At 39.3% G+C, this 21,298-nt stretch overlaps 1 protein-coding gene across 1 annotated transcript; it reads left to right on the forward strand.

Annotated features, from left to right (window-relative positions):
- The first annotated feature begins 23 nt into the window (after nt 1-23).
- LOC127578566 (uncharacterized) lies at nt 24-21,013 on the forward strand. Its single transcript, XM_052030715.1, has 4 exons — nt 24-204; nt 1,057-1,458; nt 12,527-12,607; nt 20,886-21,013. Exons 1-4 carry the CDS (start codon nt 150-152, stop codon nt 21,011-21,013), a joined length of 666 nt encoding a protein of 221 aa, XP_051886675.1. The 5' UTR covers nt 24-149.
- The last annotated feature ends 285 nt before the right edge of the window (nt 21,014-21,298 follow it).

The following is a 21,298-nucleotide window of genomic DNA, read 5'->3' on the forward strand; positions in this document are numbered from 1 at the left end:
GTGGAATGAAAGACCCAGCAACAATTGAATAGAAGGAAGTGGTCGTCACTAACTTTTTTCCCTAAAGGAACATTTCCTTTCTACGGTTAGCGCCAGCCATCGGTGCTGTGTGGGAGCATGTAACTTCGTTACACGAATAAAGTGAAAAAATGGATATTCGTTTCTTCATATTGGCTTTTACACATGCGATACTATCTTTATCTGGTGAGTATTAAATTTGCTACTGTTCCACTGCTATATGGAGGTCTGTGTTAGTTATTCTGTGTTAGTCCTTCCCAGAAGTACTGGGTTAGCAGCACGGAAATGCGTGCTTTTCGCAAACGTACAGCTCGCTCACAATCAAACCCGCACATAGATCACATTGTGAGATGGGAGCATCTGATTTGCGATTGTTAGATTTGGCGTTATCAATAAAAGTAATACTGATGCCTTCCGGTTATGTCCTTGACAGATTCTGCTCGTTGGTCTGTGAAAGGGATCAGCCGTCACATTTAGAATGATTTTAAATTAATTCCACTTTAGCACATGGGTGGGGGCAGGGGAGATGCTTGCCCGCGTTCTGGGAATACCAGATCAGTGCCACTCGGGACAAGTTATCAAGCAATCTGCCCCAATTTGCCCACTGTTTCACCGGGTGGAAACTCCGGATGGGGCTGGGGAAGGAAGGGAGAAAGGAGACCTTCAGTGGAATGATTGGGTTCTTGGCCGCAGTTTCCTTGACCTTGCGGACTCCCGAGGTTTAATGATCTGAAACTGATGCCAACTACTTGAAGCTAAATGTAAGAAATAGGATGTGGCTTTTGTCAAATAATTACAAAGAGGCGATTCACTTCAATATTCTGAAATCTATTGAAAAGTGCTCCCAATATATTGAAAAAAGACTAACTGTTGGATGAAGAATGAAGCCATTATAGTGGAAGCAACGCAAGATTTTTAATGGCAGTTTAATGACTAGGTACAGTTCTTTATTGTGATGTTGCTTGATGCTGTTCTAGTCTTTGAATAGGTAACGGAAGCACATGGTGATTTAACCGTGTTGATTGTGTTTCCATGCAGATGGATTCCTGATCATGCATGATCGGAAGCAACAGTGCTTGTTGGCCAACAGTGTGAAGGTGTTGGTTGGCACCTGCAACATGACCAACCGCTGGCAACAATGGGAGTGGACGGAGCAGGGCAAACTGCGCCTCCTGCAGCAGGGTCAGTGCCTGACACTGGTCAACCCCACGTCCCTGCACTTTCACACCTTAACGCTGCAGGACTGCGCCGGGGCACTGCGATGGAAATGCTATGACGACCAACCAGGCCTTCTCGGCCTAGCCCACCAGAAAATGTACCTCAAAAAGATGGGCTACTTGGCGATAGTGAAGGCCGAGACGAAGTACTACGATAGCTGGCTCAGATACCAGCTCGGTGAGAACAGGAAGCCGGTTACACTGAGCATTTGTCCAACTCAAGGTGAGGTCCTGACAACTGGCTGTGTTGAAGTGGGTGAGGCCAGATGTGTCCAGTTGTTACATTCCTCAAATTCTTCTGATTGAATAATCATTACATTACAAGACTACTTTGATTTCACAAATAAAGCACAGAATGTGTGCTCTCCACTTCTGGAAATATCCATAAATTAGAAATCTTGCTCTAATTTTATGGCTTATAATCATGATTGATGCTACGTTACAAGACTACTTTGATATCATAAATACGGCACAGTATATGTGCTCCCAACTTCTGGAAATATCTATAAATTAAAAGTTATAAATCTTGCTGTAATGCTATTATGTATAATTCACCAACAAGTACAACCGAGGGTCGCAGGCAAATCACTCTGGGGAGGTAACAGTTAGGGGAGGATCTGCTCTTGATATGGTCGGGTACATCCTCAACGTAAAGCTGATTTAAAATGTGGGGTTTCTAATGAACTTGTAGGTCTGAAGTTCTCCAATCCAGAGATGTTAGATCACGAAAAACAAGCGGATGTGCTCTCCCAATGTCAACGTATGGGCAATCTGCCAACTGTGCTGTGTTTGATTGGGCGCGTCTAGGGAGCAAATTGTTTAGTGTCATTTTTCGTAGTGTCTCTGTCTAGCAACGCAAGAGGCAGAATTGCCCAGAATAAAGTGCCTCCCACTCTTGTTCCTTAATGACAGCAACAGCTTAATCATGAGAGATATAATCGGGTTTATACAGGGGGAGTGAAGCTCCCAGGCTCTGCAAAGAGTTTGCTGTTTTCCCTGAGCCGCCTTTCCCGTTTCTCAGAGGGGCCCACCAATCTCTGGGCTCTTGGAGTAACACTGAGACGCTTGGAGAGAGTAGGTTGAGACTTCCACCTGGACAGTCTCCTTCCTCAGCTGCTCTTGAGCCCAAAGGTTGAAGATTCGCGATAAACTGATCGGAGCCAATCCACTGGAACATGGGTTTAAAGGTCTTTGGGAAGAATATGTGGATGTGTAAATCCTGGATGAAAAGAAACAGATGGTGTCTTAGATGGGTGCTAACGTTTCTCTTCCTTTCGAGGGGGTAAAGTGCGTGATCTGCACTTTGAAAATTCTTTCTGGCAGAACACTGTAACATGAAAGGATGGGCGGCCGCTTCCTCTTAGAAAGGATTTGGACGTCTTGGGCAGGAAGGATGTGACTGTGAAGCAGGCCTTGACTTGGGACTGTGTTAATGGACTGGGGAATGCTGCTCTATCCCTGGGAAGAATATTTTCACCCAGATAGACCAAGCAAATTTTATTTTGATTCAGAAAATAAAGCTTTTTGATATTTTGCCTTTTACCCTGTAATAAGTTGATGGTATTTTAGAAATAAGTAGAAATACCATTTACATTGTTTTTTTCTAACAGTCTTATTAACAGTGGTAAGTGGGAGGGCCACAGTTATCTCTTAATGGTATCCGTTAGTTTAAAGCTCTAATTACTTTCCACTTCCACGGCTGCCCTGTACTTGGGGATTTCAAAAGACACGGAGACCGGAATTTTAAGGACAATCTGTACTTCCTGAACAGAATGACTGACATGGAAAGTGAAATGGAAACTTATTTTACAAATAATGAAGAAAGGGGATCTTTTTAATTAAAAAGGCATTGAGTTTCTGAGGAGTAGTTTCCCATGAAAACAGTTGAAAAAATGAAGTGGACAGAGATATTGGTATCCTAATGTTATACACGTCTGATTTCTCTCACTTAGCCCCTCTCTTATTAATGCTTGAAGAATGTTTGATGTGAATCACAGGCATCTGAGCATATGCTATGTTTTCAGATGTGAATAAAGCAAGCATGATGCCAGCTATGCCTCAGTTGTCATAACGCTCATCTGTAAGTCAAGAAGTTGTGGTTTCTGCTCCAGAAACTTGAACCCAAAGATCTAGGCTAAATATCTCATGCTGTATTGAGGGAATGCTGTACCATCAGAAGAGGCATCATTCAGAAGCGATGTTAAGCCATCTGCACTCTCATGTGGTTTGAAATTTACCATAGAATATTTTGAAGAGGACCAGAGACCTTGTCTGCTTTTCCTGAAAAACACTGATCCCACAATTACATATTACTGGTCATTATCAGATTGCTACTTTTGGGCAGTTACTGTGTAGAAGTTGTCTGCTGTGAGTCTAATACTGCAACAGAGACTAACCCTCAAAAATGCCTCACTGCCCGCAGGGGACAGAAGAGTTCCTATAATAAATGGAAGTTTTTTGCATGAAACAGGAGGAACCAAGTGAATTGGCCATGTGTCTGGGTAATGAAGAGTGATTCTGGTGTCTTAAGAAAAGAGACTGAGCTAAAACATAGGAAGAGCAGGATGCATGTTTTATATGTTTGTAATGATGCTTGAAGGGGAATTTATTAATTATTCTAAACTTTAAGCTGTAAATGGAATTTGAGCTGGGGCTTGTGTGCTATAAACTAATTCGCACTGAATTAGTTTACAGCACACAGCTGGGATAGAGATCTGGTTGGCAAATACTAAAATGAATCTGTTAGTTTTGAAATTTGTAATTGTGATTCAAACCCAACAATGATTTATTTCTAAAGTGGCCACTTATGCAAAGATACAACACGTCAGAATGAACCAAGATATCCACATTATATTATAGTGTTGGAAGCATATCTGTATTTGACCCCAATCAGCAGGCTTTATTAAGTTATTTATGTTTTGAAACAAGTTCAGTGCAATCTGAATCTAGGTTTACAAATTGCTTTTTTAATGGCTGATGTAAATTTAGTGCTGAATCTTTTTATTAAATCCTTAACATTGGCATCTATGGTCTCTGAATGTTTCTTAGGATGAGTTTTGACTACAATATTAGCAAAGCTTTCACCTAGTGGGCAAACTCTGAATTACACCCATCAAGTTAACGGGTTGCTGAAGGCAACAAATACTGCACTATAAAATCAACATGAAGCAATTTTGTGTAATAATCTAAGAACTTGAATACTCAATCTGGTGATCAATCAAAGTAAAGAAAAGTGAGTTACCCTGTTTCTAATCTTAATTCACATTAAGATCATGGTGTAAGTGCAGCTTCAAGCCAGCAATAGGGTAAAACAATAACATAATTGTTCGGTATGGATATGCACATTTGGAATAAGAGAAAGCCTGTTTATTCTTTTGTTGAATTGAGGCCCCTCCCAAAGACTGATTTTTATAGAGGACAATTTCTCTATTTTCTCCCTAAACACGTTCACATTTTCGTGCTTTCTCTCTACTATACTATAATTGACATAATTTTCCAGTACTTTTTCGAATGCTGCAATTTATTTAACATCAATCAACATTTGTGAAAGTTGTGTAAACTGACAACTTGGAGTGAGAATATTTTCTCATATTTTTCTCTTTATATGTCTGGTGTTTAACTTGAAATTTAGCCTGTGATTTGCCTACCAATGAAAATAACATGTTTATTGATTTAGTCCTTTCACCATTTGGGTACCTTTATTTAATCCCCCTTCAATTTTTGCAGCATGTTGTCTTAGTTTTTTTTAATAACTCAGTGTCTGAATTCTTGACATCTTTCTGGTAAACCAACAACATGCTGTCCCAGGGCTATGACGTCCCTCATTGTGAAAGCAAGGAGTCCATAAATATACACAATATTCCAAATCTGGTCTAACAATTACTTTGTGCAATGGATGTGTCGACATATTGAGATCATTTTGCTCCATCACATGAAGCTTATACTTAAGCAATTATTCATCCTTTAGTTTTGTATGAAAAAGAAACACTGTGTATTTTCTGCCATTGAGCTAGTCATTCTAAAATAAAAACAGAAAATACTGGAGATATTAGCAGATCAGGCAGCATCTGTGGAAAGAGGTATAGAATTAATGTTTCAAGCTGATGACCATACATCGGAATTGGAAAATTGAGAAAACAAGTTCATTTTAAGTTGCAGAGACAGGAAAAGTTAGAGAGAACAAAGGAAGTGTCTGTGACAGGGTGGAAACCAAGATTGTGCAGGTGACTCAAATGCTGTTGTGATGAATACTTGCTGATGATAACTGTTCTGTTGGGAAGAGTGAAGATAGATGGAGATGAATAAGGGCAGTAGAGAGAGAAAAAATACAATGCTAGAATGTGACACACAGATTTCAACAGTTGCTGGGAGATGTGAAATAAAAGAGAATACTGGAAATTCCCAGATAGCATTTTTAGAGTGAGAAAGACTGAACTAATGTTTCAGATGGATGACCTTACATTACAACCAGCCAGTTCTGACACAAACTGCAAAGGCTGTTTTCCAATTTCTGACATCCTCCCTGAATTTACTGAGTTTCAAAAAATTCCAACTAATGGGTTTAATGAGTCAATTATCTCTGAAGCCACTTCCTTTAAAACCCTTGGGTGCAAGCCATTGGTTCCCAGCGATTCGTCTGCCTTTAACCCCATGAGTTTCTCTAACACTTTATCCCTTGTGTTTGGGAATCTTACAATTTCCTCCATGTTATTTGAAATTGGCCCATCTGCCATTCTAGGTGTATTTGCAGGGCAAAAGACTAGTTTACCATATCTGCAATTTCTTTTATTTTCTGTTATTAATTCACCCGCCATTTTCCTCTTTATATATCCATAGAAACCTATGTTTACTGTTTGTTTTGATATTACATGCTAGTTTTTTCTAAAAATTAACTTTATCCATTTTTATGAGCTTTTTAGTCTTTCACTGCTGGGTCCTAAAAACTTCCCAGTCCTCTGTCTACCACAAGCCCTTGCCATTTGGTATGCCCTACTTTGAAATTTAATGTTATCCTTGACCTCCTTTGTTAAGCACAGTTATGCCTCTTTCTCATGGAATCGCTCGTTCTAATTGGGATAAATTCCTGCTGAGTGTCATGGACCAGCTGTTTGAATATTTCTCACTGTTCATCTGTCTCGTAGCTTATTTTCCCCATCCACGTTAGACAACTCCATCTTCATATTGCCCTTATTTAACTTGAAGGCAGTGATTTTGGTCCTGCAGTGTTGACCCACAAACTGCATTGGGAATTCTACCATATTGTAGCTACTACCTCCTGGGTATCTTTAACCACAAGATCTGTTATTAATCCTTTCTCATTACTCGTGACAAAATCTAAAATAGCCTGTTACTGGGTAAGTTCTGTAACATACTGTTCTACAAAGCAATCCCTGACACACCACATATTCTTCTTCCATGATACCCTTGTCAGTTTGGTTTGTCTAAACAATCTGTAGATTAAAATCTCCCATGACAGTTGTAGTTCCCATCAAACATGTCCTGGATGTTTTCCATTTATGCCTGCCTTATCAAGAAGTCTCATTTTTGGGGTTTATAGACTACTCCCATCCATGTCGTCTTTCCCCTGCTATTCATGATTTCAACCCAAACCAATTCTGTGTTAGTCTCCACTGCCTCTGTATCATGACTCAACACTGCTCTGATACCTCCCTTGATTAATAATCCTATGCTGCCTCCTTTCCCTTTTGGGGAATGTGGACCAGCATGTGTTACAAGAAGTAATCTTTAAAGTTATTATTTGTCATTGCTTCGCTATTTTTGGATATCATTGCATCACTATTGGAGACCATCATATAACTTGGTTCACAGAATTACAGAAGGGATACAGCACAAAAGAAGGTTGCTCAGCCTATTGAGCCTATCCTAGCTCTATGCAAGATCTCGGCTAGTCCATCTCACCTCCCCCTCCCTACACCTTGCAATTTTTTTTCCTCTCGTTGACTTACCCAGTTCCCTTTCTAAATACTACAATTGAAATACCATGCACTATTTCCCCTGGTATCTAAATGCTGTACCTCTTGATATTTTTCCAATCATCTTCATTCTATGCCCTCTTGTTCTAGACCGTTCCACCAAATATATCTAAACTTCTTTAGTTCCAAGGAGAACGTCCAGCTTGTCCAGTCTACCCATATAGCTAAGCCTCTTTTCTCTGAGATCAGTCTGTATGTCTCTTCAGTATCTCTCTAAAGCTTTCACATCTTTCCTAAGTGCAATGACCAGAAATGGAGACAATACTCCAGTGTTTGATAACGATTCATTTTGACTTCTGTATTCTTGCACACTGTTATAAGGATACATCCTTCTATTATACACTTCTATTATAAGGATACATCCTGTTTAACTACTTTCTCAACCTGTGCTGCCAGTTATGCATACATAACCCCAAATCTCTCTGTTCCTGTACTCCTTTTAGAATTGCACCCCCTAGTTTATATTACTTCATTCTTCCTACCAAAATTAACCACTAAATTATTGTGTTATATGCTACATGTTTGCCTATTCTATCAAACTGTTTAAATCCTCTTGAAGTCACTTACTATCTTCCTCATAGTTCTCTACGATTCCAAGTTTTGTGTTTATAAATAAAAATTATACCATTAGTATAAAGAAATGAACTAATCCCAATATTGACCCTGGGGAGCACCACTGAATATTTTCCTCCAGTCCAAAAAACAACCAACTGCTATTCTGTTGTCTGTCACACAGCCAATTTTCTAAGCAACTGGAAAATTATCACTGCCCCTTTAGATCAGTGGTTTACAGTCTTGATGATAAGTTTAACATGCAGCACTTCATCAAATGTATTTTGAAATTACTCATACATCACATCAGTTTCATTTCCATCATCTGCCCTCTCTGTTACTTTATTAAAAAACTCTACCAAGTTCATTAAACATGATTTGCATTTCATAAAGTCATGCTATATTTCCCTGAGCAATCCATATTATCTCAGTGAGTGCTAATTCTGCCTCTGGTCTTCACTTCCAAAAAGTTCCCACTTTTAAAGTTAAGCCAATTGGTCTGCAGTTGATGTGTTTATCCTCGTGCTCTCTTTTGAACAGAAGTTGAATATTTGCAATGTTCTAGTTTTCAGTCATAACCGCCCATACATACAGACGTTCAGAACAATAGGGACAAAATCTATTTTTGTTTCCCTTCATATCCCAGGATACATTTTATCTGCACTGGCTGATTTATCCACATTAACTGCAGCTGGCACTTCTTGTACCTACTCTTAATCAATTTCTTGCTCATCCAGTATCTCAACCACATCCTCCTTAGCCAATGTGCCAGCAGCATCTTCTTTATGGACAAAGACTAATGCAAAATACTGCTGTGGTAACTCAGTCAGTTCCTCTGCCTCTGTGATTCCTAATCAGCTCCAAATCTCCCCTTGCTACCTGTTTACTGTTCACATGCTTATAAAAAAATTTTGGCTCCATTTTATGTTTGCTGCCAAGCTTTTCTCATGCTGTCTTTACCCATCTTATTTCCTTCTTCACTTTCCACCTGAATATCCTCTAGTTAGCCAGCATCTCACTTGTGTCACTAACCTGGTGTCTGTTATGAGGCGATAAAAATCAAAACAAAAACTGTTGATGCTGGAATGTGAAATAAAAGCAGAAAATACAGTAAACGTTTAACAGGACAGACTGTATGTGTGGAAAGAATGATTGCTTAGATTGATATTTCAGTTCTGGAATGTTGATATTGTTTCTCTTTCCATAGATACTGCCTGACTTGCTGAGAATTTCCAGCATTATCTGCTAATGTGCCTGCCATAGGCCCTTGTTTCTGCCTTATGTTGTTCTCTATCTCTTTAGGAACTCCAGCTTTAACTGCCCTACCATTTTTCCTTTGTTGGAATGTACTTTGATTGAACCCAAACAATCTCTTCCTAAAAGGCCTCCCTTTGTTCAACTTTAACCGGCCAGATCTGTTATCATCCCATTGAAACTGCCTGTTCTCCAATTGTTTATTGATACCTCAGTGGTCCATATCTTTTTCTGCAACTATAGTAAACATTGTGATACTTGAGCTTAATCATAGGCAGTAGAACCTACACCTTTTTATTTAAATTTTTTTTGCAATCTTTGGGGCTGAAGCTCACTCAGTTATATCAAACTGGAGGCAGAAAATCTAGGAAATCTGGCTGTTGTGTTGTCCTTCCCCATTGCTGAAATAAATGTTCCACTGTAGCTGAGCAGGAAATATGGGCAACCACATACTGAACATTCCTTTATATGTAAGTCATATGACTGAGGAAAGGCTTTGGAAGATGTGTGCACTTGCTGACTTGTACCACGGTTGCCACTGACTCTAGGCCTCTAAGTCTGGGTAGTACTGTGGAAATATGGAAGCACAGCCATTTTACTGGTTATTGAGAGAGAGGTTAAGATGGTCACTGTAATAGGGAGACAAAGGAGAGGGTCACATGGTGAGGCAGATAAGGCTGGCTGGAACCAGTTCAGACTAACCCAGTAACCTATAGTAACCACATGCTTGGATACAGCATAACAACCATCCCATAACCTTCAGAAAGGGCAGCTGGGCATTGTATGTAGAAGGAAAAAATGGAAGTGCATCCTGCCCATATGGTGTACTGGGCATTGAAGCTTGATGTTGTAGATCATTTACCTTGCTCTTTGTATTCACTGAGCATGAAGATAAGGGAGGAAAAAGTAGGTATGAAATAGTATAAAACCAACAGAAACTTTGGATCAGTGGGCATTCATACCAAGCCGAGTGACTCCCCTGTTGATGTCAGCTTGTAATAAAGGAAGTTTGTTCTGAAGCTAAAACCCCGGACTCCATGTGAATTTTTCCATCTACAGTCACCATTCTCTATAATGACCACATATACAGTGAAAGCTCAATCATCCAGCACGTGTTGGACTTCACAGATGCCAATTAATCAAATAATGCAGATAATCAATAAAATCCAACAGAGGTATTGTGTTGTAAAAAGAATACATAGAACGTAGAACATAGAACAATTACAGCACAATTCAGGCCCTTCGGCCCACAAAGCTGTGCCGAACATGTCCCTACCATAGAAATTACTAGGCTTACCCATAGCCCTCTATTTTACTCAGTTCCATGTACCTATCTAACAGTCTCTTGAAAGACCCTATCGTATCAGCCTCCACCACCGTTTCTGGCAGCCCATTCCACGCACTCACCACTCTCTGAGTAAAAAACTTACCCCTGACATCTCCTCTATATCTGCTCCCCAGCACCTTAAACCTATGTCCTCTTGTGGCCACCAATTCAGCCCTGGGGAAAAGCCTCTGACTATCTACCCTATCAATACCTCTCATCATCTTATACACCTCTATCAGGTCCCCCCTCATCCTCCGTCTCTCCAAGGAGAAAAGGCCGAGTTCCCTCAACCTGCTTTCATAAGGCATGCTCCGCACTCCAGGTAGCATCCTTGTAAATCTCCTTTGCACCCTCTCTATGGCTTCCATATTCCATATTATCATATTTTTAAAAACTGTATGCAAGTAAATTAAGAAGAATTAACAGCGATGGCACCATGAGCCCCTCCCAGCAGCTTCTGAAACTATACTCAGTAAATTCACCACATGGATGCTGATGAAAATCAAAAAAAAGTTGCAGATGCTGGAAATCTGAAATAATAACAGAAAACACTCAGCAGTTTAGGCAACATCTATGAAAAGAGAAACAGATAATGTTTCAAGTCAAAGATGCTCCAATTCTGATGAAGGTACTTCAACCTGAAACATTAACCCTGTTTCTCTTTTCACAGATGCTGCCTGACCCACTGAGTGTTTCCAGCATTTTCTGTTTTTGTCTGTCATAAGTTCTGTTTCCTGCCTTATTTTGTGATCTATCTCTTTGGTCATCCAAGTGCCAGATAGCCCCAACATAAAACCCAGTTACAGAAGGGGAACCATGTTGAAATGTTTCTGAAATGCAAATTACTGGAACATGCCAGATTGTAAAATATTGGATAACCAAGCCTTTGCTGAACCTGAATGCTTCACATCCAATCCAATATTTTTAATTACAATATTCTCTGAAGTCTTTGCGGTCCTACTTTAAGTTTCACATTTTCCAGACACAGCATCATTCAGTAAAAGTCATGGGCTACCCATTAAACAAATCCAATCCAATTAACCTGGCCAGAGTCACAGCTGAAGCAGAGCAACAGGCAGAGATTCAACCCACCTCGCCTGGTGGTTAACCTATTCCAGAGGAAAATCATGGTCCAGCTTGTTTCCAATATATTTTTTAATTGTTAGCACCTTAGGTTAATCAGCATTTCACAACTTTATTTTTATTTTTTCTTGACTGAGTCTGCATATTTTTTGCATTTCCCCTCTTCTACCTATGCTTATTGCTTTCCCTGAGAACTAACTTTTTTGTTGTTATATTTGTTGCTATTGAGGTTCCTTTGTGCTATTTCCTGAGCCTTTGTTGTGTTCATGTTGGTTTCATCTTTATTATTGATACAGCATCTACCCACTCCAATTCTGCAACATTTTTTTCTCTCTCAAACACAGACTGACATTGTAAAGTTTGCCAACATACAGTGCTTCAGAAAAGCAACAATATTACAGCCAAATAGGAAGTATTAAAGTGCATTTAGGTCACAGCTGTAGCAGTAAATATAATCAAAATATGCACCTTTTCAAAACTACTTATTGTTTAACCAACTAAAACTTCTTTTTGGGACTATATCTGATTAAATAAGCCCCTTAGGAAATCCACCTTTGAATTATGCAGCTTTGATCTTGTGTTTTTGGAAAAACATCAAACCCCATTGTGTGTAAAGTAGGTGTGCATGTAGATTTATAAAACAATTATTTTGCTTTTCATCTTTGGAGTGAAAAATTCAGCTCAACAGGAGAGAAATGGCTGCACGTTGAAAAACCAGGGCAATGACTATGAACTTGTATCAATTCATTATCAAGCACATCCCTTTCAATTGTAATACACATTTAAATGCCAGCAAAATATGCCTCCACTGATTTTAATCTCCTAAGGATTTTACATACCTGTGCACTGCATGATATTTATTACATCCCGATCAGGATTTTCTAATCAGTATTGGATATTTAATGTCATATCAGTTTATATATAAAGACCACTACTGATGTAATATTATGTCAAATATTTGTTATTGCTACTATTGTAGTTCAATTTGCTTTGAATGAACCTTATTTGATGTTTTAATTATACTGGAAGTTACTGATGGATGCCAAAATGAAGATTTATGTTTTACCTTGTCCACCTCACAGAAGATTATCAAGCCAATGCTTTAAAGGAAGATCCACCATCTATTCAGCGAAAGAAGGCCAGGTGGCAAGATAATGTTGCAAGTAAGTGATTGAATGATGTTTTTATAATTTAAATTTTATGTCAAACATGTGGGCAAGATAATGTTCTTTTAAGTTCTAGGTGCTCAGCACAATTTCAGAGAGAGTAGGCTGTTTAGTAAAATAAACATGATAGTGGGAATGTTAACGTCCTCTCATCAGGCAGAGTCCGAGCAGCGAAAGAGTTAAAATAGAGAGGGTTATGTGCCCAATCTAGTCTCTCTCCAATCTACTTCTAAAATGCCAGATCTTCCAATCACAGGAGATGTTTGTCTGACTCAGATGGAAGCCTCTTACCTTTAAGCAAATTATGGCTCTGTTACATTCACAGAACCCAATTCCATCTTAACCCAGAAGGAAGCAGGTGTCTGCAGTGAGAGTCACAATCAGATCTGAAAGCCAAAGAGGCTTCCCCAGGCAAGCCTAAGACTTCCTCTTGTGCAGTCAGGGGGACACGTAGGTCCAATGGGAAAGGTACAACAGCAAAATAATGCAGAGGTTGTCAACCTAAAACCAAAAGCAGAAAATCCTGAATTCCTAGCAGGTCATGTAGCACCTGTTGAGAGATGTTTCAGGCCAATGACCTTTCATCAGACCATAAGAATAGAAAAACATAAGAAATAAGGGCAGGAGTCAACCACGTGACCCCTCTCATCTGCTCTGCTCTTCAATATTATTGTGGCTGATCTGATCTTGAGATAAGTTCCTCTTTCCTGCCTGAACCCATAAGTCACCCTATGTGGTAGAATCTGGGGGAATTCACTGGAATATGAGGAGAATAGGTTCCAGGAAAAATAAGAGGTAAATAGGAATGCTGCGTGAGACAGCCAGACCAGATGGGCCAAAGTGGTCTCCTTCTATGTCATAAGGAAATATGCAAAATATTGTACCCTTGATTCCTCTGAAGACTGAAGATATGCCTACCTCAGTCTTCAATATACTTAATAACTTAGCATCCACAGTTCTCTGAAGATTCCAAAGATTTAGAACCTCCAGGAGAAGAAATTCCACCTCATCTCAATCTTAAGTGGGCAACTTAATACCTATGAGAGAATATCCCTCGTTCTAGTCATCCATTCCACATTCACCCTGTCACACACCCCAGAATGTAATCTTACAGTAAGTTCATCTCTCATTCTTCTGAGCTCCAGCGATTATTGGCCCAATCTGCTTAATCTTTCCTCATAAGATAACATTTCAACACCCAGAACTATCTCAGTACTGACTCAAGGATAAGGCTGTCCTACTTTAAATAAGGAGATTAAAACTGCATACAATACTCCAGATGTGGTGTCACTGAGGTCATGTCCAGATGTAGAAAAGCTTTCCTACTTTTACACCCCACACCTTTGCAAAGATATCTGACCTGAGATGTTGCCTCTGAGAGTCTTCCCTACATAGAAAATTGACCGCTCCAAATCCCTTGTTCCAACAGTTAGTTTTTTGCCCAGCTGTCAGCATCTGGACTTCTATCAGTTTCAACTACTAAATGAGCAAAAGGTTAATTAGTGGTTAAGTTACTGGAAAGTAGGGCTGGACTAATGATCCAGAGACATCGGATCAAGTTCTACTATAGGAGTTGTGAAATTAAAATTCAGTTAATTTAATGAAAATATCTGGTATTTTTAATAAAAACTAACATCAGTAATGGTGGCCATGAAACTTGGATTGTTCTATAAGCCCACCAGGCCCACTAAAGTTCTTTCGGGGAGGAAATCTGTTGTCTTCACCTGGCTTGGTTTGTATGTTTCTCCAGACCCACATCAATATAGATTAGTCACTCACTCAGTCTGAGTTAAAATTCCCACCTATAGTATTCATAACATTTATGTGGGCATTTCATTTGTATTGATGCTGTTGTGATGATGATCATAGTGAAAATACTAAAGCAAAATGCTGTGAATTGTAATAGAAATGTTATGGCACAGAAATAGATAATTCTGTGTTCATGCAGGCTCACTGTGAAACAATTCCTTCAGTCCCAATGCCCTGTACATTCCCTATGGTCCTATAAATAATGTTTCCTCAAGTTCCTATCCAATTCTTTTTTGAAGACACTGATTGATCTGTTCCACTTGTCTTATAGGCAGTGAGTTCCAGATCATTACCACTCTCTATGTAAGGAAGGTTTTCCTCATAATCTCCAATATCTTTTGCCTTTACTTTGAATTTATCTTTCCCCACCCCAGTTTTTGAACCATCATCTAATGGGAACTAACTTCTCTCTATATACCCTACCTAAAACCCCCACAAATTTGTACACCTCTTGTTTGCTCCAAGGAAAACAAGCCCAGCTTTTCCCATCTAACCTTGGGGGTGATATCTCTTACTCCAAAACTATCTGAGTAAAGCTCTTCTGCACCCTCTCCATTACATAGAACATAGAATATAACATTCATATGCTCCTCTAAACTCCCCATAGTAATGGGCTGCCCATTAATTGCCTTGCTTAACCTTTCCTATCCTTCTTATACATCATTTAAATCCCTTTAAAGTCACTTCTCTTCTTGATGCAATACTCTTTATGTAATCTAAGATAAGGTCTCTTTATTAGTCACATGTACATCGAAACACACAGTGAAATGCATCTTTAAGGTAGAGTGTTTTGGGGGCTGCCCGCAGTGTTGCCATGCTTCTGGCACCAACATAACTTGCCCACAACTTCCTAATCCATACGTCTTTGGAATGTGGGAGGAAACCAGAGCACCCAGAGGAAACCCACACAGACACAGGGAGAACATACAAACTCCTTACAGACAGTGGCCGGAATTGAACCCGGGTTACTGGCGCTGTAAAGTGTTACGCTAACCACTACACTACTGTGCCTGCCCATCTAATAAGTATTTTATAAGCATTCTACATAACCTCCCCACATCTGTACTCTATATTTATAACGCTCAGGGTCCCATATGTTGTCCTTACTACACGCTCAATTATTTCAGAGATACGTGCACAGATCCTTTATGCCAGCTCCTGATGTTTCTACATATCTTTTAGAATAGTGCCATTTTGGTTTACACTGTCTCTACCTGCCCCTTCTGCTGAAATGTGTCACTTCACAGAAAATGTTCAGCAGAAGGAGAGGAAGAGTTAACTTTTCGTGTCGGTTCTGTTAACAATCCTCTCAATCTTTCCCAACTTGACATAGCAGAATATCCACCAAGGTAATAAATGCCTATAATAAAGGGGCTCTTCATTGAACTGCAATCTGCAGTGGTTTAAAGAAAGCTGCTCTGTAACTTTGGTGTAGCAAAATATAACAAGATTGTTCCATCTGGGAGTTCTTTTCATATCTGCAGCCTAGCTCTTCTAATTGTGATGCTGCCTATATGCTCTTTCATTAAATAGTGTGTCAAATATGATTTCTAAGTAAAATGGCATCTTGTCCAGGAGCTGTTACTGGAACAACTAATTGGGCAGACCACATACAGTTCATCCGTCTCACCTCCAAGTTCATCTACAAGATCAGAAGAACCCCATTCTACAATGACTTATGTTTACAGCCAAACTGAGAAGGTAAGAGTTAAGCAGAAACAGTTATAACCATGTGATGACTGTCTTTCTTTAAGTGATAAACCAATAAAAAAAAAACAGATTATAGTACGCATGATTGGTGCTCATCTAAGCTTCCTTGAAATTGGAACTGAAGGATTCAGTAATGGAAAGGACAACCTGTCAATAAAGAGATTTAACTTGACACATTTGACATTCCTTTGCCTGTGGTAAAATACCATATCACTTAAACAAATTGCTTAAACCATTCAGCAATCTTCACGCTAAACATTCTTGATGCAAAATCAGGTGGAAATCAGTTCTGCCTTATGGACCCTGGTTGTGGCCCACCTTGTGTGTTCCTATCAGGCTCTCTACATTTATCAGAAGTGCCATTTTAAAATAAGTGGGATCTACACAGAAGAAAGGGCACCATATCATCTTCTACTCTGTGGGCATACTGGATGCCAGATCCCCAAAACAACCACGGAAACCCAGCTGGATGGAGGTTTCATGAGAAGCTGTAGGTGACATAACCTTTAAATGGCCTAAGAAAGTCCTGCAGAATTTAAAGGTAAGTGGAGGTATGTTTTTAACTCAGCCTCTAATGTATCTGTTACTTTTTTCTGAGATGAACATTAGGCATGATTAGTCTTTTTCTTGGTTGGATTTTCCTTTGCCATGAGAACCCTTAATTAGGCATAGTGATAAATTGGGATTTATCAAGCTGCTTTGGTCAGCTGCTTAGGAATGCCTGGCTTGAAAATCAGTGTCCACAGCCCACATCTGCAGAAAGGCTCCATACACTACCCTTCAACATATTGTGCTGGTGAATGTTCAATAATTTAAGCTGGAAGATCACATTGGTGTCAGACAATGAGATATGCACACTATCCAACCATTAAGGTGAACATTACCTTGAAAGAACACTGGTCATACTTCATCATGCAAATCAGGCCATTACATAAGAAAGACATGAGCTGGATTTTCCTGTATAGTATCTCCACAATACCATTGACCATTTTGCAAACCTATTAAATCTGCTGAGAATGATTGTGGTAGCTTTCTTTTTGGTCAATATAGATTTAGTAAATAAATGAGAAGTCTTCTCATAAAGCAAAACAATATCTATCACAAGCACAATGTGAAAATACAAAAATTTCACATTTCTAAAAACCACTAGAAATACTTCTAAATAGATTTTATTTCACTAATTCTTTCCACATAAGATATAGGTATGACTAGTGGTACAGTGAGCTGTAATAGCATATGGTCATAAGAAAATGAAAGCACCTTCAGTGACATTGAAAGTTGTATCTGATATATTTTTCTTAAACAGTAAGTAACTATTGATTGTGGAAGAAAATGTGTAAAATATTGGGGCTAACCATACCAATTTGTCAAAGTTTTTTTGCAAGAAGGAAAAACATTATTGCTCTGCTTACAAGTATCTTTAATTTCTATTGAATCATGTCAAGTTTTAAAAATATGGTGTAAAGTAAAGCAAATGTTCGGTGGCAAAACTTTCAATAGTCTAAAATGAAAGCCTTCTTGGATTACATTCAATTCAAAGGGGAAGTACATACAGTAGATTTGGACTTAGGAAATGACACACTAAATTTGTGATGTTTGACTATGTTACTAAGTGACTAGTGTATGAATCATAAAAAATTACTAGACAGGTCCAACAAGTAGTTAAGAAGACAAATGACATTTTGGCCTTTATTGTGAAGATATTGGAGTTGAAAAATATTGGTATTAGTTTATTGGTATTGATATTGGTTTATTATTGTCACTTGTACCGAGGTACAGTGAAAAACTTGTCTTGCCTACCGTTCGTACAGGTCAATTCATTACACAGTGCAGTTACATTGGTTTGTACAGAGTGTATTGATGTAGTACAGGTGAAAACAATAACAGTACAGAGTAAAGTGTCACAGCTACAGAGGAAGTGCAGTGCAGGTAGACAATAAGGTGAAAGGTCACAACAAAGTAGATGGTGAAGTCAAGAGTCCATCTCATTGTATAAGTCCATCTCATTGTATAATAGTCTTATCACATTGGGATAGAAGCTGTCCTTGAGCCTGGTGGTATGTGCCCTCAAGCTCCTGTATCTTCTGCCTGATGGCAGAGGAGAGAAGAGAGAATGTCTGCGGTGGGTGGGGTCTTTGATTATGCTGGCTGCTTCACCAAGGCAGCAAGAGGTAAAGATAGAGTCCATGGAGGGGAGGCTGGTTTCCATGACGTGCTGGGCTGTGTTCACAATTCTCTGCAGTTTCTTGCGGTCCTGGGCAGAGCAGTTGCTATACCAAGCTGTGATACATCCAGACAGGATGCTTTCTATGGTGCATCGATAAAAGTTGGTGAGTGTCAAGGGGGACATACCGAATTTCTTTAGCCTCCTGAAGAAGTAGAGGCACTGGTGAGCTTTCTTGGCTGTGGCATCTACGTGATTGGACCAGGACAGGCTATTGGTGATGTTCACTCCTAGGAATTTGAAGCTCTCAACCCTCTCAACCTCAGCACCTCCCCTCCTGAAGTCAATGACCAGCTCTTTTGTTTTGTTGACATCGAGGGAAAGTTTTTTGTCATGACATCATGTCACGAAGCTCTCTATCTCCTTCCTGTATCCTGTCTCATCATTATTTGAGATACGGCCTACTACGGTGGTATCATCTGCAAACTTGTAGATGGAGTTAGAGCAGAATCTGGCTACGCAGTCATGAGTATATAGGGAGTAGAGTAGAAGGCTGAGGACACAGCCTTGTGGGGCACCAGTGTTGAGAATTATCATGCTGGAGGTATTGGTGCCTATCCTCACTGATTGCGGTCTGTTGGTCAGAAAGTCAAGGGTCCAGTTAAAGAGGGAGGTGTTGAGTCCTAGGTCTCGGAGTTTGGTGACGAGTTTGCTTGGAATTTTAGTATTGAAGGGGGAACTGTAGTCAATAAACAATAGTCTAACATAGGTGTCTTTACTGTCCAGATGCTCCAGAACTGAGTGTAGGGCCAGGGAGATGGCGTCCGCTGTAGACCTGTTTCGGCGATAGGCAAATTGCAGTGGTTTGAAGTTGTCTGGGAGGCTGGAATTGATGTGTGCCCTGACCAGCCTCTCAAAGCACTTCATGATGGTGGATGTCAGAGCCACTGGTCGGTAGTCATTAAGGCATGTTACCTTGCTTTCCTTTGGTACCAGGATGATAATGGTCTTCTTAAAGCAGGTGGGAACTTGAGATTGAAGCAGGGAGAGATTAAATATATCTGCAAATAGGGAGGTTTTGTTACATTTGTACAAGGTGTTGGTGAGGACACACCTGGAATACCTTGCACAGTTTTGTTTCCCTTACTAAAAAAAGGATTGCTTTGGAGGCAGGCCAAATGAGATTTGCCAGGCTAATTCCCAGGATGAGTGTGATGTCCTATCAAGAGAGTTAAACAGTTTGGGTTTGTATTCCTTGGGGTTTAGCTGAATGATAGGTGAACTTATTCACACATATACAATCCTAACAGGGCTTGACAGGGTAGATACAGAGATGTTTTCACTAGTAAGAGAGTCACCGACAAGAGGACGAGGTAAGGAGACGGTCACTTAAAACTGAGCTGTGTAGAAATTTCTTCTCTCAAAGAATCTCTGCAATTCTCTGCCCAAGTGTGGTGGAGGCCAGATCATTAGATTTAATCAAGGTGAAGATAGATAAATACTTGAAAGATTGAGGAATTGAGGGCTATGGTTGACTGACACAGAAGAGGAGTTGAAGCCAGCATAGATCAGCCATGATCACATTGAGTTTCAGGGCAGGCTTGAGTGATCTGATGGCCAACTCCTGCTTCTATTTTCTTATGTTCTTGTGAGTAATAATCAATGTGCATCCAAGAAAAGGAATGCATCATAGCAAGTACAAAAAGCAGACAAATGCTGAATGATAAATATTGGTATATGACCTTTGATTATCATCTCCGTAGCCAAAAGATCAACATAGGATTTGTTTATTCCACAACTATGTTCAGAAGCAAACACACTTAAACACTTACCTTTTACCATAAAAACTTGAGAATGGTTACTTTCATAAGCTTTAAAAATAGCACAGATCCAAACAACTTGATAGGTCAAACATTTATCCACCATCAACGAAGAAACAAATTTTATAAAATTATACATCTTTAAGGAACATTCTATACAAAGTTAAGTGACTGCTTTCTCAGCTTGAAGTTGACACTGGGAGCAGATATTGGATAAAATTCTTACTGGCAGATATAAAAATAAACTGTGAAATTAATATGAATAGTCTCAATTAATCTTTTTCCTTGGAATGCAAACACAAAGCTCCCATTAGTACAAGACTAAATTAAAATGGAGATGTAATGTTGGTGGTGTCATGAGAGCTTTCTGAGCATAAGGTGAAAGGGCACTTTAAATGTTTTGTTTCCCAGTAATACACATGACACGTGAACACAAATTAACTCAATATTTTTAATAAAATTAATGCTTATAAGCTTTCCAAACACATTAGATTTTGTTCCATCAGATATGGAAGTAAAATGCTTTTCCAGTATTTGTCCCACAGTTAATCAAAATATGGCCATAATTTACTGCAATCACTTCAACTTATCATCAATCCTTGACCTCCTGTTATTGGAGCTTTTATTTTGAAGGGGATATCAGTTCAGATACAATTAATAACAAACAGTTCATGTTGGTCAAATGGCTAAACTAATACAAAGTCAAGCAAACTGCTACTTGACAAATCCAGCAGAAAAGACTCAATTTACTGACTTTTCTTTTACTATGCAGTCATCTCATACGTGTCAATAAAAGTTTTCAAGATGAATAAGAATCTAAGTAGCAACAATGAGCAGGATGTCAAGTCACCAGCTATGTGGACAGAGTATACACAACAATTGGTATATGGAAGGAAGTGAGCAAAAACTATATGACGTGAAAAGGGGCATATTAACAAGGGCAACGGTTGTGTTGACCTAATAAAACTAATTGAAGCTATATGTATTGAAGGAATTAAATACAAACAAATTTGAGGAATTTACTAACTCTGAAATAAAACAGAATCATTGGAACTACATCACAACATCTATGGACTCGGAAAGAGTTTTGATTGTTCCTTTCTACACAGTACTCTACCTTCGGATGTGGACAGATAGCTTAGAATTAAGAAGGTCTGATTGTTTATGAAGTGTTCTGACCAGCCA

The sequence above is a fragment of the Pristis pectinata genome, chromosome 15 (genome assembly GCF_009764475.1).
Source record: "Pristis pectinata isolate sPriPec2 chromosome 15, sPriPec2.1.pri, whole genome shotgun sequence".
In the NCBI taxonomy this organism is placed as follows: domain Eukaryota; kingdom Metazoa; phylum Chordata; class Chondrichthyes; order Rhinopristiformes; family Pristidae; genus Pristis; species Pristis pectinata.

Coding starts and splice junctions, on each gene's coding strand:
- LOC127578566 (XM_052030715.1), top strand. CDS start 150: ATGGATATTCGTTTCTTCATATTGGCTTTTACACATGCGATACTATCT. Junction 205..1,056: donor TGCGATACTATCTTTATCTG/GTGAGTATTAAA, acceptor GTTTCCATGCAG/ATGGATTCCTGATCATGCAT. Junction 12,608..20,885: donor GTGGCAAGATAATGTTGCAA/GTAAGTGATTGA, acceptor TTTACTATGCAG/TCATCTCATACGTGTCAATA.